The sequence below is a fragment of the Euprymna scolopes genome, chromosome 12 (genome assembly GCF_053919585.1).
Source record: "Euprymna scolopes isolate OS-2025 chromosome 12, ASM5391958v1, whole genome shotgun sequence".
Lineage (NCBI taxonomy): Eukaryota > Metazoa > Mollusca > Cephalopoda > Sepiida > Sepiolidae > Euprymna > Euprymna scolopes.
In genome coordinates, this window is record NC_136493.1 from 87,128,543 (window position 1) to 87,145,018 (window position 16,476).

The following is a 16,476-nucleotide window of genomic DNA, read 5'->3' on the forward strand; positions in this document are numbered from 1 at the left end:
TAGATATATAGATTAGGCCCATAAAGTTAAGCAGTATTTAGGTGATTTAGAGTAAGATTTAAAAATTGTAAGACAAAATGTGATATGATTATCAATCCCCCAAACAATTTTGGCCTTGTTGTTATTTTCAATTTATTGTCAATTTTTTTTTTTTTTGGGGGGGGGGGCGACTGACATTTTAATTACATACCACTTGAATTAAATTTTATGAGAACATTTAAGATATATGGAAATTGAAATCAAAATGAGACGATATTTTTAGAAAAGCTAGGAAATTATAGTTAATTCTCAATTATCTGTTACTTTGAAACAAAAAATTCAACCTCCTTTGACAATAATGTCTTTTATGTCATATCTTTACAAGTTAATAATTTGAACTCCCACGTTTCAAATTGGTCAATAAATATTTGACCTTCAATGAATAAAGGAGAAAGTCATTGTGCTTAGCTTTTCATACTATACACTGGATTCCTCTGACATAGCTGAAAGAAAACCATAGAGATTTTGTTTAATGAAGAGGTGTTATGAAAACATCACATTTACAGCACTGTTACCCTCAACAACTTAAAAATATTTAATTATAACATTTCCTTTTACATTACCATATATATTTTTTGTGCAAAATCATTAAAAAAAAAAAAAATATATAGCTAAAATTTAAAAAAAAACAAAAAAAAAAAACAAAAGGCAATAAAACATTTGAAGCTTGACTGCTTCAAGAATACTTATTATTATTTGTAACATTTTTACTAATAATTGCTTTCAAATATATTTTGTAAAATAGTGAAGAAAAAGCCAAAATTTAAAGTCTTATAAAATATTGAAGACCAAACTTCTTAACAAATTAATTATAACATTTTCTTTAATAATTACTATCAAATAAATATTTTTGTAAAATAATCAGAGGAGGGTGAAAAAAAAGCTAAAATTGAAGCAAAATTTTTTTTAAAAAGGCCAAATACAATTTTGGAAGACCAAAGTACTTTAAAAAGACCAAAATTTTTTGAATTTGTGTATTTGACTCCTCTACAAGTAGAAAATTACTTTCTAGAACGGTAGAATGATCCCATTATTTTTCCAGCGATTTAAGCAACAGATCCGATGTAAGTATCCCGTTTCGGATCAGGGGTAAAGGTCCGACTCAGAAGTTTGTCAAAACAAGGTACTTCTTCAAGATGATAGCTGTTCATTTCAATTGGGGCCAAGTAAGGATATGACCATTAATGGTGAAAAGATAAGTTTAGTTTTGAATGCATTAAAGGTTACTAGCCATTTTTTTTTTTTTAGCCCATTTTACCACATGCTCAGAGGAGAGAGAATCAGAAAGATCTTGGTCATTGCCAACCTCAGAAGTGATGATGTCGATGGGAGTATCATCTGATTGATTGATGAATGATCGTAGAATATGATTTGGGAGATTGTTGGTAAAGATCAAAGTTCGGCCCAATATGTAACCCTGAGGCACGCCAGCATTAATACTGTGAACTTCTGAATTCTGCTCATCAACAATTACTATGGGAGAAAAAGGATTTGATGGAGGAGAGGACATTTCCAGCTATTTCATAACTAGAGATCTTGTGAAGTAGACCCTTATGTTAAACCCTATCAAAGCCCTTGAATATGTCAAGATCTTTTGCTCTAGAAACAAAGTCACCATCAATAGATTCACTGATCTTGTGTGATATTACCTTCAGTGTGATATTACGTTCAGCTGTTGAGCTCTCAGAATGGAAAGTATATTGCATGTTGCTGAATAGGTTATTTATGCTGAGGTGGTTGACAACTTCAGTATTTATCACAGACTCAAGTAACTTATTCATGACGCACAAGAAATTGATTGGTTGGAACTGAAATGCAGAAAACCGATATCCCATATTTTTAAATACTAGGCAGACTTAAGGTTTTCCAGGGTGTTGGGAAGTATCTCTTCTTAAGGCAGCATTTAAACAACTTGGTTAGTATAAGAGCTAGTTCCGATTGCAGGTTTATGATCACTATGATTGGAATGTTGTCTAAGCCAGTTGCTTTGCTGGTATCAAGGTGCTTAATAAGTCTGAAAACATCTGACAGATATTTGGATGTTGCAAAGAGTATTTTCAATCCTGGGAGGACATTTGGGGATAGGTGGCTTTGATCATACAGTGTGAAGTTTGATGCAAATTCTTACGAAGGGTTTGGATTTGTCAAATGCTAATGCAATCATCTCAGGTCTGTTGATGATGATTGGGATGGAGATACACATCTTGTCATGCACCAAAACTTGAGAACCAAGCCTCTGCTCAGCTACTTTAGACTTGACAGTTCAGGTAAAAGACTCTCTTGCATTTTCTTTAACTCTTTTGCAGTGGTTGCTGCCAGTCCTAAACGTGGCTTTAGTATCAACATGTTTCATTTTAGTTAAAATAGTGATTTCTATGTGCAATTGCAGCAGCGCATTCAGGGATGCACTATGGTTCATTATTTGGTTTCAGTTGGAATTTCTTTTAGCATATATAACTATCTACGCCGACAGTTAACAAATCTGATACTACAGACATCCTTTTAGATCATGAAGCATAGGAGTATTTCCGATATTATCGATTTCGAGTAGTGATACACAGTGCGATCGAGAGGAACATCCAAGATCTTGTTACACTTTATTTTAATCTTAATTCAGACAATCAAGTGATCAGACGATTCCAGCAGTGATAGAATGGAGGTTGAGCACAGTTCAGGGCAAGTTGTTAGAAACAGATTTAAAATGAATATAAAAAGAACTTTTTTTGGCTTTAAGTTGTTTAACGCCAAAATATCTGTATTGGTTAGGGTCAGGGGTTATCTTCAGGCCCAATAAAAGTCAGAACTGGTTTAGCTTTCTCCATTCATAGTCTGAGCAACAGGTCATCACTGCTTATTTGGAATTAGCATTAACATTAAATTTTGCTTCTACAGGTTATTTTACTGTGGAAAAAAATATTCCTTCTCCTTACTCACATGTATTAGGCAAAAAAAAAATAAATAAAAGTATACTAAAACATTAATTATATTATTTATGTACTACTGTAGAAAAAAAAATCCTCCTCGAAGAGAAAAAAAAAAAAAATAACGTTAGTTAACCTACATTTATCTCTATCTAGTACAATTTTCAATTTCCCTCTAAAATAAGAAAAAAAAATTCTACATCTTCATATAAATTAAATTTATCCCCCCACTCAAAAAGCTCAAATATTTCATTACTTTTTTTTTTAATTCATTTTTTTTGCAGACTGTATACACATAATCACAAAAAAAAAAAAAATCTATTTTCATCTTTGGGTAAACTACAAGTGTAATAGTAAAAAAAATACTGCTTGTGTATATGCGATGTTGTGAGATGAAGAAATTTGCTTGTTAGTTTTGAAAAAAATAATTTTACTGATTTATTGGGGTTTTTTTTTTAATTCAATAGTTGCTTTAATTTTAATATTAAAAATAAAATAGTTCTGGTAAGTGTATAGTTTTATTCTGTAGACAAAAGTTTTAATTTTTCCTTCCTTTTTTATGCAAGGTGACATTAACATAATTTTTAACAAGTTGCGATATATTTCTAAGTTAAAAGCCAATTGCCCCACATGATCGCCAAATTGATTTTTTTTTTTTTTATTCAATCATTTTTTAAAAAATAACTAAATTATTAAAATGTTATTTTTTTATATGAATAAATGCAACATTTCTGTTCACAACAAAGTTATGAAATGTTTACTATTTAAATTATTTGTTTCAAGTATTTTATGTAGTAAACTTTGCAAAGCGATGATGAACTGGCAAAACCAGTTTCTTATAAAAATGAGATTTAGAACTTAAAGAAAATAAAAGAAACAAGTGAAGCACGCATGGTCCCCCATGAGTGCACAGTGAATGAGGCATAAAAAAAATGACTTAAAGAACTAAAAAAAAAAAAGTCTTATACTGGACTATGAAATTTGAGATAATAAAAAGAAAAAAGAAAACTGCTGGGCTGTTCAATAAAAAGGTTAAACTTAATACATTTTAGAATTAGTAGTTGCAGTAGTTTTTCTTTTTTTTGTATTTAAATTCAGTTGATGTTTGTCATCTAGTTAACAATGAAGAGACACGCAAGAAACGGGCGATGTTGAAATTATTTTATTTTTGGTCTTCTTGACTCATGTGTTAAATGTTTCGTGAAGGACTTCCAATTGTAGAAACTATGCATAAATAAAATTTAGTGTGATGGTAAAATGAAACCAAGCATCAAATAAGAAACCATAACAAATGAAGTAATTAATGCTCGGTTTTTAAAAGAACATGTAAAGTAGTTCATGTAGTCATTCACATATCAATGACTGCATGCATTAAGTTCATTTCAATAATTTTTTTAAATAGAAAAAGTAGACTTTTAATATCAATGTCAGAGCGAGAAAAAAAAACTATTTTATTAGGTATATAGATTAAAATCAAAACAATCAGAATGAATAGTTAATTAATGAAATGTCACTTTGCAAAACAATATGCAAATTAGTTATATCACTTGCATACATGCGGTAAGTGAATTAGAAACTATTATGTGAAGTTGAAATTTGTATAATTTTTCTGAATTTTCGCAATGAGGATTGAGAATTTAGATTTCGACTACTGTTCTCGTCTTGAGTGTTTAATTTCACAACATTTCAAGTGATGTCATATCCAACCTTCTTCAGGTGTATCTTGTCAAACCTGTGAATCTGCATGGAATTTCAAACAAAACTCTTCATTTAATCAACAGGGGTAGCATGCTCTGTTCCATCAGCCATGATCAGGTAGAAGTAATTCACAAATGTATTCTTAGCATTGCCAACATTGAGGATTAAACTTTAATGCTTTATCCATAACTTTTATCAGCTGTTTTTTTTTTATTTTTATTCTCGTTATGATTTGAAAATTTTAACTAAAGATTTTGTTAAAACCTTTTTTTTATTTTAATGGAAATCGCTCCAGACAAGGCATAAAGACACTTGATGTAAAGAGCTAAAAATAGTATTTCAAGGTCAGAAACTTGCTAAGGATAAGTGTCAGAAAACAGCAATTCTTCCCTATTTGTCAGAAACATCACTCTTTTACTGGAGGACTAAAAAACAAAATAAGGAAAGCAAGAGTTACGCAATTGCTGACAATAAAAACCCAAGAACCACTTTCTACTCTTCCAATTGTCCGCAAAACTTGAAGGTTAATTTTTCAATTGCAAGGAAAAACAATGAAATTCTCAGATGGAAATTTTATTTCCATAATTGTGATCCACTTACATGCATTTCTTTAATTTCTTTTAAATTTTGTTGTTTCATTGAACTTGGTCAGCATCAAATTCAGTTTAAAATTCATTTTATATGTTTGTACGTTATTGGACGACTTAACAGTTGACTTCCAAACTAACTGATCTCTGACCACATCTTTATTACTCTTTTCTCAAATCCATCTTTACACTTCCATATTTTCCTCAGTCATGCTCTGCTATTGTATTTTGTTTTTCAGTGGCTGGTCAGCAGGCATTGATCTGCCTTTTCACGGACTTAAACAGGGATTCGGTTGGGAGTTGGAAAATTCACCCAAGGACAAGGCATGTGAGCCAGTCACCAATCACCACCTCACATTATGCTTGCTACCTCCGGTCAGCTCTATGATGGAATGCGAGCCAATAGTAATATCATGAGGTTTTGCAGAAAAGTTGGGTTCTGTGCATTTGTATTGCATATAGTGTGAAAAATTTGAGCGAGAGATGGTTACTTAAAGACTTCACCAGGAACAAGGTCTCTGATAGGATAGCATGGATGATGAGAGAACCTCATCCATGACCATGTTGTAGAGCATGGGCAACATTGGTCACCTTGATGGACACTGTAGGACGCATGAAAGCCCCGTCTCCAATGATGCTAGAAGCCTACACATAACTAGCAAAAATGTAGTGCTTGAACAGGGACAGAGCCCCGAACCTCCAAGCAGCCCGATAGACTGAATCATGCTTCATCGTGTTGAGTATCTTAAACATATCCATCTTGACAGTACAGAGATCTCCAAGTCTCCTTATGGAGATTACAACAGAGAGCGTGAAGAGAGGTTGTAGCTTCCAGGCAGCCGTCATGTGCTTGAAACACAAACTGGCTGGGAAATTCACTATGCAGGCAATGCAGTAGGACCAGGGAAACAGATATTAGGCATTGTTGGGAGGGATCGGTAACATTCTCCAACTTCAGGACCAGCATGACCCTGCTGTGACACATGGATGGAGGAGGAGTTTCTGTCAGAGGGGAAAGAGCTGCGTTTGTATCAGAAATAATTTTCTTAAGAACCAGCTGAATTGCCCCCAGCGGGCAATTGCCCAGCTGAGGGGTACTTGCATGCTTAGCCATCTGCCCTCGACCGCCCGAATCTCGACGCAATTCTAGTTGCACAAATGGATAGGATGTGGCATCTCTAGCAGACCACTAACTGGCGCATATATTCTTAGCAGCTTCAGACAATCGTTACCAACTTTGACCATGTGGAGGTAGTACAACCGAAAAGAGGGTTGCCCCTTTAAGAAAGTTTCCTATTGTGCCTACATTATTGTATACAATCCAGATTTAACACTTTAAAACTCACATTACACATCTATTATATCATTCTTATATCATTTCTCTTCATGCAACTCACGTCATCAACCATCACTCACGTCATCAGCAAGATTGTTCTCATAAAACTATTGGGATAAAACCATTAAATTTGATGGATGAAAAATTAAAAGCAAAGAAATAAACATTTTAATGCCAATTTACTCAGTGTTAGATGGATAGATTTCGGCCCTGAAAACAGCAATTCTCTTCCCTTTTTCAGAAACACGAGCAATGTTTCTGACAAAGGGGGAAGAATTGCTGTTTTCTGGGTCAAAATATATTCATTTAACACTTATCGTTGACTGTTTTTTTTTTGTTTGTTTTTTTTTTTTTTAACTTTGTGTACATGAAAAAATTTTTTTGAAAAATAAAAAGATTTTCTCAAAAAATAATTTTACCAATACGGACCAACTGATTATTTTTAAGAGGTTGTGTAATCAAATATTTATTTGCTTCTTTTTTTTTTGTAAAAGATTTTTAAATAAAATTAAAACTACATATTTTTCTGTATATTATAAAAATATATATAAATCACAAATTTCATGAGGTTCAGCAGAAAAGTTGGGTTCTGTGCATTTGTATTGCATATAGTGTAAAAAATTTGAGCGAGAGATGGGTACTTGTTTGGCATAAGAACGAAAATTCAAATATTGGATTTCAATTAAAATCAATGTTATCAATTTAATTATTACGTCATAATTAGTAAAATATCCCAAAATTACAAAAAAAATAATGAAGTAGAAAATTAATTTTTAATGAAAATTGCTTTCGAAAAAAATTGCACATTATACTTAACAGAGTCCAAACCATAAATTATTTTCTTTTTTAAGTTACATTTCAAAATAATAATGGCGGCTCGTTGGATCATGAAAGTAAATGTTTTATGTAATAATGTAGTAAAATGTTACTAATTTTGACATGACATTTAACTAGATAACATTGATCTAAGTTGAAATGTAAATCTTTGATTTTTGTTATCATTCCATATAAGCACCGGAAGATGTAATATCAGATGACAGACGAGTTACTTCCCCTTTTAATGGCTTCCATGACGCAGAAGCTATTTAAGGCAGACAGACGGTAAGTGGCCCAGTAAATTCTGTGGAGGCTGTGGAAAATATTAACATTTGGAGACATTCACTGGTCCACTTACTTCACATGTAAGCATGGCTGCTTTAAATAGTTTTCACTTCCTGTATAATTATTCAAGGGAAATAACTCGGGCATTAACAATCTCTTAGTTGAGCATCACATTCTTCACAAAGAGTTTTTCGGAAAAGGCAAAAATAGAAAAATCTGGATACTTGTTTACATTAAAATAGAAAAATCTGGGTATTTGTTTACCTTTTACACCAATGTATTTCAGGTGAAAACATTACGTACTTGCATATAATTGCAAAATTAATATAACTTTCAAAAATTATGAAAAATGATCCAGTTTTTTTGTTTTTTTTTAAATCAACCACAATTACATTCCTAGATATTGTGTTGTTTAAAGATGGTGAACTATTAATTTAAATCAAAGGTTACCTTCCTTTTTTTTGTCATACGAAATAGCCCACACAACTCTATGATAAAACTTGATAATTCAATATTTTTATTTATTTATTTTTGTCTACTGGATCATTTTTCGTAATGTTTTATAATTTATACTAATTTCACCGTGACATGTTTTCACTTGAAATGTGTTGATTTAAAAGATAACCAATTTGAACAAGCACCAAATTTTTAAATTGAATACTTGAACACTATTTAAAGTATTCTCCTAGTATGTGGGTTCAACGTTAAAATCACAGAGTGTTCATTATTACTGTCGGTCACTTTCTTGATGGCTGTACATGTCCAGAAGATCTTATCAAGTGAATTCTGTATACTAACCTCGGACACACCGAACCTCCGATTAATAGTAATACTAACTTTGCGTAACTTCTTACAGTTATGAAGGATTGCGGAAATTCCATTAATTGTGAACCGCCAGTTGCGAACCAAGTTAAGATAGGATAGTTTCTGACTGTTGGTAGCTAACATGTGAAGTGTCCCATCCGTTAAGATCATGTCATTGCATACGGTACCCCCACTGATATCAAGAATTGTCAATAGAGGGCACTTTTTTGCCAGCTGACCCACACCATAGTCTGTAATGCGAAAACAACCCTGCAACCAGATTTCACAAAGAAGCGGACAATTCTCTGCAATTCGACACAGTGAATCATCGGATATTTGGTTACAGAAATCGAGGTTAAGGGTCGTCAGTGCAAAGTCTTGTTTAACCTTGTAAGTAGAGTAGAGATAATTTTCAACATCACAGAAAGCACATTTTTGAAATTTTTCCTCATGGATATTGTTTCCAGGACCGTTACCATATGATGAGCACAAACACGCAAGATCACATTTCGACATGATAAAATCCACTTCTGTACATGTTGGAGGCTTTAAGCGTGGTATGCCACCATCCTGTTTGAAGGAAAAATTTAAAAACCAGATATTGACCACATTGTAGCAGGTCTGCAGGAAGAGCATCTCGAGGTTCCTACATTTTAAAATGACCAAATTAATCGAAGAATCTGATACGTACATACAACCAGAGAGATTCAAAAGGGTTAAGTTTGGACAACATATTGCAATTTGTTTTATAGCATTGTCCGTAAGGGAAGTGCAACCCGCCAGTCCAAGTTTACACAGATTGTAGCAGTTGTGCACCAGAGCAGTAACGCCAATGTCTGTTACCCTTGTAGATAAATTGATACTCTGTTGTCGTGCTCTTCCAAATGAATAGCGCTGACTCGACTCTGCGATTAAATTGCTGACTTCATCCTGATTAAAGCGAGCATGGTTACGAATGAACTTATTGATCCGCGGACAGTTCTTTGCGATATATAAAACACCTTCGTCAGTTACTTGGTTACAGTTGCGCAGGGATATAGATTTTAGTTTTGGGCATTTGGAAGCTATAATCCGAACCGTTTCATTGGTTAAAAGAGTGCTGTCCATGTTTAAACTTACCAGCTGATTGTCAAGGGTCAAGCTATCAAAGGCTGACCCTGATATTTGTGAACAATAGGCTACACCAAGATGGGTTAGATGTTTGTTTTTTGTGATTATTTGCCTCAGGGTCTTCTCAGTCAAATACTTAAATGTGATCGAAAAGTGCCGCAATGATGTACAACCTGTAATTGATTCGGCCAGAAGATCATTTAGATAGGCAAGAATCGGATTCTGCTTGAAATCTGCCTCATCATCATTCTGATTAAAATTATTCGAGAGAGACTCGTAATCAATGTCAAGTCCGAGCACAACATGAAGAGATTTCAGATTAGTTATTTTTGACTGATGAAGGAAACGCAGAAAATGGATACAATTCTCAGAGTACTTCAGTTCTATGAACAGCTTCTCCATTTTGGGATACTTCAGCAGCAACATATCAATGTAATGCGCCTCGATGTTTAGACCTCGGAGATCTACACTCTTCAGCTGGGGACAGTAGATGTCTTTGTGCAGAATACTGACTTCAGAAATAGAACAGCTGTATCCAAAAATAATTTCTTCCACACTCTCGGATACACTTCGTAGCAAACAAAGAAAATTTTTGTCACTCATCCGGGAGGCCAGACCACCCACGTCAAGTCGGAGTTGCCGCCAAAGATAGCCATTGAAACTGAGGTTGTACCAATGAGAACAGGTCGGCCGTACACTCAGTACGATCTCCTGGAGGCCAAGATACTTGAATATCTTGATAAGGCATTCATTTGGAAGACTGTTCACATGCATTGCTGTTTGGGTCCTACCAATCCAAAGATTCTCTTGACCGACAAAATTGGAGATCTACAAGAGAGAAATATATAAATTATTATAGAAATTCACAAACTTATTGTACACAGCTGACGTAATGGAAGCAAGTAAAACATCTAAAGAAACTACACTGCAGCAGCAATCAACAAAAACAATTCATTCAGAAGTTGGTCAAAACACAAAGATGACTATAATTAGCTGCCCCACTTACAACTGCTAATGGCAGTCAGACAACCTGCCTGATTTTTTTTTAATTGAAAGCCATGTTTAATTTCAGAAGAGTTTCCGATGGATTGCTAATTTGTAAAAGTCTCAGGTGCATACTTGATCTGTATAAGTCTTGGACTTTAAAAGTTTGCCGGTAAAGAGCAAAGATCTTTCTCATGCAGACACGATAATCATGTATAGGAATTCTAAAAGATCCAATATTGGGGCAATTCTGATTTCTGATTGGTTGCTAGCAGAATGTGATTCCATTTGATTTGTCAGTTTTTATTAACAGTGTCTATAAGTACAACCTTCCAATCATTTTTGATCATACCCTCATTATAAAAACATATTGCAACACAGATGCCCTTGCTTGGCTGTTTTGTTTTATGGCATATCAACCATTTGGGGTGGGGGGATTATTTAATGCCAAATCTAGTCATTTTGGTAACAATTTTTATGCTTCAGCTTCTTTATATTTTAAAATAGTTATTCATGATGTTTGGTTTGATTGTTTTGTAAATAAAAATTGTTGCTTTATGCAGAGTATAAGAGTTTTGCAAAGGGAAAGAAAAAAAAATACCGATGTTTGGTACATTTTAGGTCAGGAAACTCGTATCTTCAGAGAACTTGATCTGTTAGCACTAGTTCTTCCAGTCATATAAGTATAACAAAGTAGTTTATATGAACTACACATCACAAGTGAAATCAAAGAAATTGAAAATAGATCTGCTTAAAATTGGTGTAGGTGCTTGACGAGAAAAATGGAAATCTTTCCAAAGACAATAGAATATGTTCAAAAATAGATAAAGTGAATTGCATAATGATTTTAAGACATGCCCTAACGTGCATAAACTATAAACATTTAAGCGATCAGAAGACGAATCTGCATACATACGTGTGCACTATAAAATAAATAAGTAATTATAGTTAAAACACAAAATGATTATAGTCAGCTAATGTACTTCCTAACTTCTGGTGTGTCTGCTACCGGAAGTGGTGACAAGGCAAATCAGTTCCTTCATTTTTATTGTTCTTAAGCATTTCCATTGTGAAACGATTTATTGAAATAAAATATAAGAAACCGACATTATTGAAAAGTATACAATAAAAATTAACAAAATTATAAAGATAAAATAAAAAAATTATAAGATAAAATAACAATTAGTCTTTATTTGCACTTTTAATAGCAAAATTAAAAAAAAAACTTTTTATTTTATTTGAAATTTTATAAGAAATATGTTTACGAAATTTTTTTTAATTTTAAAAATAAGTTTTTATTTGAATTTATATAATAAATATGTTTATGAAAGTGAAAATAAAATTATTAAAAGCAAAATAACAAATGAAATTATTGATACCAAAATAAATTACTGAAATCAGAATAAAATTTATTAAATCATTTCTCTCTGATAGGCTCATAAGAGTAGTGGTTGATAGGCAGAAATTAGAAGCCCACTGGTGTCCCTCAAGGGTCAATCCTGGGCCCAAATCTCTCCTTGATCTAAATCAATGATCTCCCAAAACACATACTTAAATCATTCGTTGACATCTATGCTGATGACACAACCATCTATGGCAACACATCAAAGGTTGTAAATGACAAAGTTTTCTCTGATTCTCTCTCCTTGAGTGCGTGGTGCAATGGAGGAAGAGGTGGCTGGTTACTTTTAATGCATCTAAAACCAAGCTCCCATCTTTACATCATTAACGCTCTGATCCCCATCTGGCATCAATTGAAATGGATGGCTCTCGTCTTGGGGAGGCTACATGCTTTTACTCCTGATCTGAAATGGAACATGTACATCAAATCTGTTGCCAAGGTCGCTGGGAAAATGGTGGGATCCTTCTACTGCTCCAGTAGATATCTCACTGCTGATGCACTTCTCTATCTCTATAAAAGCTAAGTACATCCAAGGATGGAGTACTGCTGTCATATTTTGGCAGGAGCTGCTAAAAATAGCCTATCCTGCCTTGACAGAGTACAAAATAGACTTTGTAGCCTAGTGGGGAATGCTCTTTTCTCTTCCTTGCAACCTCTCTCCCACAGAAGGGACGTTGCGAGCCTGTCGTTTTATTATTTCCATGGGAAGTGCTCGTCTGAGCTCCAATCTCTGGTCCCCCCTCCCTCACCAATCTTTCACAAAAAACACCCATCTAGCTGAAACCACCGTTAGTAATTTTCCCCACTCTTTATCTGTGCCTAAATCAAAACGTAGGTTCCATGAACAAAGCTTCTTTCTTAGAACTGCACGCCTGTGGAACTCTCTTCCGTTTACCTGTTTCCCACCTGACTACAACTTGGATGTCTTCAAGTCCAATATAAACAAGTTCCTGTTAAACCGCCCCCTTAAGTAAACACTTTATCAGATCTCCATTACTAGCGATTACTATAATATTATTACTGTACATGCAATAACCCTTATCCCCGAGTGGCCTCCTGGCCTTGATAAGTGATGACTTCCTTGTAAAAAAAAAAAATTTCAAACATCATAAAAAACGTATTCAATACATAATATTCCCTTAAGTTTTAAAAGATTTTAAAGTGTTTTCAATAATTCTTCATAGAAAAAGAGTGCAGAAAGGGTTTTCAATAATTCTTAATTAAAATAAGACCAAAAAACTTTTCAAGTCGTGAGAGAAAAAAAATCGAAGGAACTGATGTGCCATGTCACTGCTTCGACTGGAACTTAGGAAGTATGTTAGCTAATTATTACCCACATAATAATAATAGTAATAATTATTACTGATAAATGTTGTAATATTTAACAATAACAAACACTGACCTGCATTTCAAAAATGATTTAACAACCCTGCGAGCCTGTCCTACTGCAATTTGAAAATTTAGAACTTAACACCACCTATCATCCTAGTTCGACACATTATGTTGTAAAGAAATATTTTATAATTGAAAAAATATTGAAATCTTTCAATGTTGTCATTATTTTACCCAACAGTGTTCTTCTACAAAACTGCATTATCATAACTTTTAAACAACTTGTACACTATACACAATGCTTCAAGCAAACTACAACATCCTCATTTAAGTTGAATTTTTACTTTTAAATACAGGATTCACCATAATTATATATGAACTACCTTCCATAAGTTTCCAAACTTTTTGTATAGACACTTATTAATAGTACAAACATGAAACTCTAGCCTCTTTGAAGTAATCTCCTCCGGCTGCAATGCACTTGTACCATTCCAACAACTTCTGGAAGGCCCCATGAAAGTCCTCTTATGTGAGTGCATCAATGACTCATCACAGCCTCTTTCATCTCAACTGTTTCATAACGACAGTCTCTAAGGTTTTCCATGAGCTCAGGGAATAACCAAAAGTCATACGGAGCAAGATCTAGACTATAGGGAGGGTGAGGAACTGATTTCATGAGCATCTTGGTTAAATAGTCTGTGACAAGGATGAAGTTGTGAACTGGTGCATTTGTGCAACTTTTCAGCATCTTCAGTTCCTCGCAAATAATTGTGTGTACAGTTCCCACACTAACATCAAACTGTGCACTTATTGTCTCTGATATTGATATAATCGAAAGGTTTTGTGTAGTAAAAAAATTTTTTGTGTAGTAAAAAAATTTTTTGTGTAGTAAAAAAATTTGGTACAGCGAAAAAGTGAAAATACAATTAAGGGAATTTCGAAAACGATTTGATTTTTTTCGTAAAACTTCTTTCATTGAAGATAAAAGTTCAAACAAATATTTTAACCATGAATTAAACATGCACCATGAAATTAATAACAATCAATTTCAGGAGTTATTTTATATATTAAAAAATATAAAGAAAAAATGTGGACATACACGAATGCTACCCCTGTAGTGAAATACATATCGGCTCCAATGTTATATGTGGTTTTCAAGTTTAATTATGTTCACGGGACTATAAACCATTCACAAAATTTTGTGGATCCGCTTACTGGTGTTTGCACCAACAATATTGAAGCCTACTGGTCTTGTATTAAAAGAAAACTGAAATACATATCGGGATCAGTAGGAGAAATGAAATCGTCTCATGTCGAAGAGGCTTATAACATGAAAAGTGAAAAAATATTAAATAATTTTCAAACATTTTTAGAGCATGTTCATGAAAAATATGGTAATTAAAAAAAATCCCAATAAGCTTTGGGAAAAAAACATGTTTTGAACAATTGAAAAATTTATTTTTTAATTTTTAAATAAAAAAATATTTATTAAAACAAAAAAAGTAGTGTTCTCGAGTAGTTTTTATTTTATCCAAGAAAATAAAAGGTACTCATGCACTTATTGGACCGTGCTGAAATGCTGACATTATTTAGAAAGCCATTCTTAATATGGGGACAGGAGGCTGTTGTGTATCTATTCTGTACTTTCACCTAACAATTTAATAAAAACAGGTATCGCAAAACTTTAATTAAACTTGAAAGTACTATTTAAAAATAGCGCAGATCAATAAGTGCACTAGCACCAAATAACATTTCACTGTGTTTCGATCTACGACATTCCATGAGAGGTACGTACATGCTAAAGCTTTTTGTTTATCGCCACAAATGCTAATTTTGACTTTCAACAGTTTTCCTTTAAAAAAAAACAATTCAAACATTGGGAGAGGCACTTAAACCCTTAAAAAAAGTAACGGTAACATAAATGCATAAGCACCAAATTTTTGGGGTTTGTATTACTGTACACACAGATTCAAAAAAGTTATCAAACGCAAGATAAGTCACTTTTCTACCAAACTGGATATATTTTTTGTGTTTTTATTCAATGTAACGTTTATTTAGCTCGAAAAACATGCAGTGTTTACCGATGTATTGGAAAATTCCAAATGGCGCCCAACTCTCTCTTTAACACGGTAAGTTCGGGAAAAGGTGTTATAAATAATAAACTAGAGAAAATACTGTTAGAAATTTGCTCATCGGTGTTTTTTTTTTTTTATGTGGTACTTATGCAATTATGTTACCGTTATTTATTTTTTAATGGTTTAAGTGCCTACCCCAATGTTTGAAGAGTTTCTAATTGTTTTTAAATATTTGGAACTTGTGCCCATACCCCCCTCCTCCTCGGCACTAAAATTGAAAAATGCTGACAGTTACAAGTCCGCGACCACTGAAATTTCGACCCTATCCAGTCAGGTCACCCGGTCACATACATATTAGGGACACTAAGTAGAACTCCCCGCCTCCCCCGCTAATAAATACGGTAGCTGATAGGGATTTCACATGTACTTTCACCTAACAATTTAATAAGAACAGGTATTGTAAAACTTTAATTAAACTTGAAAGTACTATTTAAAAATAGCGCAGATCAATAAGTGCACTAGCACCAAATAACATTTCACTGTGTTTCGATCTACGACATTCCATGAGAGGTACGTACATGCTAAAGCTTTTTGTTTATCGCCACAAATGCTAATTTTGACTTTCAACAGTTTTCCTTTAAAAAAAAACAATTCAAACATTGGGAGAGGCACTTTTTTTCTTCTTTTTTTTTACACAGGCATCACCACATTATCAAGGCCAAGAGGCCACTCGAGGATAAGGGTTAAAGAGTGTACAGTAGAAATTGGACAATATAGTAATCATTAGTAATGAAAATTCGGTAAATTTGTTAACTTATATGGAACGGCTCATCAACAACTTATTTATGTTAGACTTGAAGACAACCATATTGTAGTCAGCCGGAAAGCAGGAAAACGGCGTGCAGTTCTAAGAAAAAAGCTTTGTTCATGGAATCTATGTTTAGGTTTAGGCACAGATAAAGAGTGGGGGGAATTATTGATAGTGTTTTCAGCTAGACGAGTGTTTCTTGTGAAAATTTGGCGAGGGGGGACCAGAGACTGAAGCTCAGTCGAACACTTTCCATGAAAATAACAATACATCAGAGAC

General features: G+C 33.6%; 1 protein-coding gene and 1 long non-coding RNA gene across 6 annotated transcripts in view; one reads left to right on the forward strand and one right to left on the reverse strand.

The window, feature by feature from the left end:
• The window catches only part of LOC145291399 (uncharacterized), a 63,343-nt gene extending 56,340 nt beyond the window's left edge, over positions 1-7,003 (forward strand). Inside the window, exon 2 of the long non-coding RNA XR_013869403.1 lies at positions 5,485-7,003. This is a non-coding gene — a long non-coding RNA (uncharacterized LOC145291399). The remainder of the gene's footprint in view (positions 1-5,484) is intronic.
• LOC145291398 (uncharacterized) overlaps positions 4,108-16,476 on the reverse strand; it is a 36,991-nt gene continuing 24,622 nt past the window's right edge. For all 5 annotated transcript variants that reach the window (XM_080137199.1, XM_080137197.1, XM_080137200.1 and 2 more), the window contains one exon: positions 4,108-10,424. In XM_080137199.1, coding sequence (XP_079993325.1) covers positions 8,355-10,370 — 2,016 coding nt within the window. In that variant the 5' untranslated portion in view covers positions 10,371-10,424 and the 3' untranslated portion in view covers positions 4,108-8,354. The remainder of the gene's footprint in view (positions 10,425-16,476) is intronic.